The 6,238-nt window shown below is 46.9% G+C and overlaps 1 protein-coding gene across 2 annotated transcripts in view; it reads right to left on the bottom strand.

The window, feature by feature from the left end:
• Positions 1 to 236: 236 nt before the first annotated feature.
• LOC143353280 (very long chain fatty acid elongase AAEL008004) overlaps positions 237 to 6,238 on the bottom strand; it is a 67,239-nt gene continuing 61,237 nt past the window's right edge. For both annotated transcript variants that reach the window (XM_076786478.1, XM_076786477.1), the window contains exons 4-6: positions 2,550 to 2,687; positions 1,972 to 2,214; positions 237 to 1,822 (exon numbers count right to left, since the gene is read on the bottom strand). In XM_076786478.1, the coding sequence (XP_076642593.1) occupies positions 1,469 to 1,822; positions 1,972 to 2,214; positions 2,550 to 2,687 (735 nt within the window). In that variant the 3' untranslated portion in view covers positions 237 to 1,468. The remainder of the gene's footprint in view (positions 1,823 to 1,971; positions 2,215 to 2,549; positions 2,688 to 6,238) is intronic.

Raw genomic sequence — 6,238 nt, 5'->3', positions numbered from 1 at the left:
ATGTTTGAAAACCCCATGCAGGCGTTATAAACAAAATATAATCTGTTGATTTGGAGTGTGAAACCAGGACGGGTGTTATCTTTTGATGCAACAATGTTTGAGAGATGGACGGGGGTTAAGACGCACTCAGAGACCCGACTTCATCGTCTCCCTGAGATTAGTAGTACGAATGAAACACATCGTCGACCGCGGACTGATGTCCATCGAGTTCGAAACAAAATATGCTTCATACAGTTACAATCGAAAGAGACGTTTAATTGTCGATCTCAGGCTGAACCAGCTCGTGTACACAAGTAACAAACTGACATACGCAAGATGCGGTGGTTGGAGTTTTCCAGACGTGTTCTCTTATATTCCAATATAAAATAAATAATTACATTACTTAAATCGTGATTCGTAACGCCCTTCCCTCCCCAAGGTTTCTACAAAAAGAAAAAAAGGTATTCGAACAACATACGACGCAGGGGCGAAGAGATATAGTATAATCCCGTGGGATGGTCGGTCCGAGGAGAATAAAAATCCGTGTACAGTGTATCTGTGTGTGTTTTTATGTGTATGTCTGTACGACATCATCGACTATGTTCCCGCTTCGTTGCAGCTCCGGTGTTCCAACCCCAAACAACATAATCCCGAAGCGTTTAGGTACCCGCACACCACTAGACGTAGGGGTTGGGAGGTTTTTGTTGGGATCGTATTCTCTGGCGCGTCCCGACGAGAGGGAATGCGCCAGCGCGTGCCTGGCCCCGCGAATCCTCTCTTTCTAACAACAGGAAAAATCATCGCCCATGCAATCTCACTCAGACCATCTCTCTTTCTCTTTCACACGCAAACAGACACGCAATTGGCAGCGCAGGCAACGCTACGATTAAAGAACGGAATCGGACCATCCGACGAAGACCCAGACGACCTTGATCGACCCAGATCTTGGATCGAGATCAAGGATCACCGTGGGCCGTGTGCGCGTTTTAAATTCTCGTCCGGCGTCGTTCCACCACTCGTCCTTTCCGTCCATCGTTTTTGAATTGTGTCGCTACAATGATCTCGCTCCACACTCGATAGCGGTTCGATTGACAAAGGGAGAAGCGCCGTCGGACGAGCCCTTCACCCGCTGGTGACGATCTCTTATTCGATTTCTTATCAATAACGCGAGTTCAAGCGGCGACAACCCCTTCCACGGCGACAGCCGGCCTCCCGGAGCCGCAAGCTCCGCCCCTCGGCGGCTTCATCAAGCGCGAAACGACGCTAGCCGGCCGTCGTGCGTCTGCGCGACTCGTTACGCCGGTTCTGCGCCTGCGTTTGCACGCAAGCCACGCCCCCGGTCGCCGCGGGCCACGCCCTTTTAGCCCGTCGGAGCCGAGCGGGGCCCACGGTGCCGTTGTCGGGTTAAATATCCGTCGTACGATCTATCCGATGGCCCGAGCTTGCCTCCGACGACCAGACGCCGCCGTCGTCGCCGCCGAGGGGTCTCCTAAGCGAGCTTTTTCTCCGTATTGTTGTTCGCCACGTAGCCGTTGTTCGTCCCGTTGCTGTAACAGCTGTTGTACTCCTTGTTGTAAATCGTCGCGTACGATGACACGCCGTTCTGCTGCCTCGAGTCCTCTAAGACAGGCATGCACAAACCGCCCGCCGAACCGTTCTGAGACCTGTGTCTCGATTGGTCCTTCCCCTTCGTCCGGCCGCCGTACTTCGCCTTGTAGAAGTCCGAGAACAGGCCCAGGAACAGCACGCCGTGCAGACCGATCCAGATCATAAAGCCACGCGGGTAGTTGCACTCCGTGAAGAGTAGTTGGAACTGGTGGGACATGATCATCACGAATTGCACCTGGAATGGACAAAACGGGGTTCGTTAGAGTAACACTGGACAGTATACTTTTTTTGTCGAGTTAACAGGTTTGATGAGCCAGTTTGTTAAGGTACGATGAACCATCTATCTGAAGGTTCGATGAATGTGTTTGAGGGTAGGCTGCCTACCATTTGCAAAGTGGTCAGGTACTTCTTCCACCAGATGTACTTCTGATACTCGGGGCCCATCGCGGCCACCATATAGTAGAAGTACATGATTATGTGAACGAAGGTGTTCAACAGGGCGAAGAAAGTGCTGTGACCACCTGGCGCGAACTTCATCCCCATCCAGACGGAGAACGGCATGATTCCGTGGTGGATCACGTGCAGTGTCGACACTTGCTGGTTCTTCTTCCTTAGGATGAAAAAGATCTGGAAAGAAGATGAAACGTCAATTACAAGACAAACAGGGCCGAACGAAAAAGTTCTTTCTTTCATCAATCATTTCAGTCAATAATAACGAAGATAACTGTGACCGATTTTACTTTTTCAGTGCTATTAACGCGAACTAAATTTCATTGACTTTGTTGGATTTTCTGCGGCAATTTAATTCGGCAATCCAGACAGAATCCTCCGGGAATGAATTGACTAACCAAAGGGATGGAGGATCGACTTCTTCGAATCGCAGAAAAATCAAAGTCAATTTTCTGGTGGCCAAGAAACGTTACCAACGATTAAAGGGAGCAACAATAACAGACTATACTCACGGTATCGAAGAATTCGGTGAACTTGCTGATGTAATACCACCAACACGTCTCCGCCATACGTAGCGCCATCGGGTTGTTCGAATAGTCAACCGGTTGGCACCGGAAGCTGTATCCTTTCGCCCAGCCACTCATCAAGTACTGAAACAAGAAAACGGCAGAAAGTGAGGACAATAAAAGGGCTGCATTCAAGCTTCGGCTCGGTCGCCGACAATCAGCATATACAGTCTCCACGGACGACTACACGACCATGATCGGCCCCCGCTTTTCACCGTGAAACTCTGTCTCGCTCGCTTTGTTCGATCAAGAAGGTGGCGCAAGGAGGGGGGTTGGTTCGGAGAAAACGGGGATTGGACGAGAGATGATCCCGTCGGCAGAAGGGGAAACAAAAGGGAGGCCGAGGACTCCACCGTGTGTACCGTCGGGACACACGACGACGACGACGACGACGACGACGTCGTCGACGTCGACGACTGTCGTTCCTCTCGTATTTAAAATTCTAAAAGCTCGCGCGCGCGCACGCGACTCCTTCGAGAACGGGGAACAATGGGGCTGTTTGTTTCGCGTTTCGCCGCGCGTTTTTTTTTTTTTTAAATTTTCGCGAGAACCAGGCCACCGGTCCCTGCGACCCCGAAAACAAGATCGATCCCGAGACCGGCTTCTCACGCTGCTTTTCTTGGTCACTATCGTTTAAATAAAATGTTAATCCGGCGAGAACGTGGAGTAAAGAATTCATTAATTTATATCGTGCTCGAAATTGACGCCAAAATAGTGTACCGTAGACATGAAGACATTTAAACAGTTTTTTCATATAATATATTTGCGTACAATACTGTACGCAAGAATATCGTGCCATACAAATGAAGAATTTTAGATTTCAATAACCTCTGGGCCCAATTTTTAAATATATTTTTAAAAATACTACGCAAAGAATCGGATCGTAAAAATTCACATATTTTTCTGATGATCAAGAAGAGCACGAATAATAAAAGATGTGTCGTTCCAACAGATCGTTTCTGAACAAAACTACAGTGAATTCTCGATATATGTCAACAACACGGGTCTTGCCAGCGTCGTGTATCGTCCAGGAGCTCTTGACCTCTTGACCTCTTGAGCTTTCGGGGACCCTCCCGGGGTATACTACCCCGCGGTAGTGGGGATATTTCCGCGACGTTTATCATCCAGGCCGAGGCGACATATACAGAGAAATCACTGTGTAATGAAGGCGATCGTTTCGTAAAAATTGAGGAACACGTTTGAATAAATTGTTGCTAATTCTTTCGACGCATCGATCCATGTTTTTTTCTTTCTAGAGAAGGAGTTCAGGTTTCAACGGTGTTCACGGGACAATTTAAAGCAGATTTCTCCGGCCGCCAGACGTGTTCGAGCGGAACCTTCAACACAAATGCTCGTTCGAGCTTGATACGAGTCGGCGGTTGATAATATCGGTAGATTCCCGATTAGCGGAAGCCGGTCGTGCACGAAAACGAGACCGCGGTCACACGTGGCAATCACGGAAGCTAAAAATCGTAATTGGTTAACAAGTGTAAATGGAACCGAGATTGTATTCGCGAGTGCCGGGTACGAGAGCCGCTCAACAACCAAGATTACACGATCAAGGACTCGTTCGCGCGTATCAAAGTGGAAGAAACTGCGGCCGTCATCGAGAACGCATCGCAGAGCACTCTCGTTATTAATATTCATTATACCAGCCCGGAAATATACGTGGGAAAGAGACCATTGGCGAAATGATCAACCATTAATTGAAATGAATTAAGATCAATATTTTCTTCTTCCAACAATTTCTATTTTTCTCGCGGAATATGCTGTGGGGAATTTTCTGAGTCTAGATTGATCGAAATTTTATTTCCATTCAGTAGTTCTATGGACTTTTTAAGACTGCGTACTATTAAAACACCAATGAAACAATTACATAAACTATAAGAATTTTATAGCGCACGAATTGAGAATTGAGAATTTTATTTTGCAATAATTGCGGTCAATTTGACACCGATACGAGTCCTATAGATTTTTGAAAATTACGTTCCTTCTACTATTAAAACCGCAATAGAACAACTACGTAAACTATAAGAATTTTATAGCGCGCGCAAACAATTGAGAATTTTATTTTGCAATAATCGCGGTCGATTCGACACGAAGACTGATTAACCCAAAGTGCATAGTTCCCGAGACGAATGATCCTCCAAAGTTTATGCGATCAATTACGCGTTCGTGTGAATAGCTGGTGCCCCAACCTCCAGTAGATCGATCGATCCTCATAGAGAGAAAAAACTACAGGACATTTGAACTGGATCTAATTGTCTCTGACGTAAAGATAGTGCGCTTTAATGAGGCGTTGTTCGACCCGTGACACACTTCTTGTCTCGCCTTTTTTTTTTCATTCGCGACCGTGACTAAAAGGGGAATGCATTGCGCAACGACGATCAGCAGAATTTGATCCACTTGCGCAATTGCGGAAGATCTTAGACAGGAAAGATCACTCGAGGACTCCGACGAATTAGAATATGAAATTGCATCTTCCGCGCTGACTGGACGCTTGTGCACGCGCGATCTTCGAGATATGAAACTCGGAAATACGGAAAGTTTAGTATTAGAAAAGAATTTTTGTTGTTAGATTGCAGATTTTTATGAAGAATTATAATACCGTCTACTTGGTGTCAATATAACAATATTAACATCAAGCGGAAAGAAAAGAAAATTCCGAGACTGAATAAAATGGCGCAGTTCAATTTTTTTTTTTGGAGATCGAACAGATGTAATTTTCTCAGCGAAAGTGTGTCACGCAATTAAAAAATCACCATTGTAACGAGAGGCTATGTCCATTTGAAAACACCGAGACCTTACGGAAGTTGAAATGCGATTCCTCGCAGAAGACCATCCTAAATAGCCGCGGCTAACAAGTTTATCGGCAAGGGCGCAGCAGGGTAATCGGTCCAGGAAGTCGATAGTCGAACTCGGCCCCGATTCGATGTGACAATTTGTCCCGGTAAGTAAAGCGAGCCTCCGTTACATAGCGAGAAGACGTCGCGCTTTGAATAAGTTACGGTCGCGCGGAGGCGGACGTTTCGCGACTATTGAAAAATTCTATGCATCCGTGAGCGAGTCACGTCGCCGGGAAGCCGAGGGGGTGGTTTTCATCCCCCCCTCCCCTTCAACCCCGTCTTCAACTGTCTCCGACTTCTGCAACGGCCCGGCCGAATTAAAGGACTAATTAAAACTTCCAGTGATGCGGCGCACCCCCTTTAGCGGCTCGCTCGCGTTCACAAAAATGGCGAGCGTTGCCCGGCCATTTGCAATTCTGCGATTTGCAGAAAAATCCCCTCCGTACCATTCCCTTCTTCGAACTCAGTCGAATTCAACGGTTCGGATAAGGGAGGTTCCATTATACCGTGGATTAAACGTGCAAATATACTTCGAACCGAGTCGTGTTTGGTGTCATTTTAATCGGTAGAATGTCGCGGATATAATAGTAAAAGTTTCGCGAGGAGATAATTAAAAACACAAAAGATACTGTTTGCGCTACTGAGTCCTTAAAGACTCATAATCTGTGGCACCGGGGTCAGATTTTTCGCGGGATGACAGTAGTTCATCAATTGTCCTTAATTTTCATTTAACGGTGTTCAATTTCAGAGGATCCATTCCCTCGATCGGGAACAACCCTGTGATCGCGT

The sequence above is a fragment of the Halictus rubicundus genome, chromosome 4, assembly GCF_050948215.1.
Source record: "Halictus rubicundus isolate RS-2024b chromosome 4, iyHalRubi1_principal, whole genome shotgun sequence".
NCBI classification, from domain to species: Eukaryota; Metazoa; Arthropoda; class Insecta; order Hymenoptera; family Halictidae; genus Halictus; species Halictus rubicundus.
Note: the sequence above shows the minus strand (reverse complement) of the source record. Positions and strands in the feature narration are given on the sequence as shown.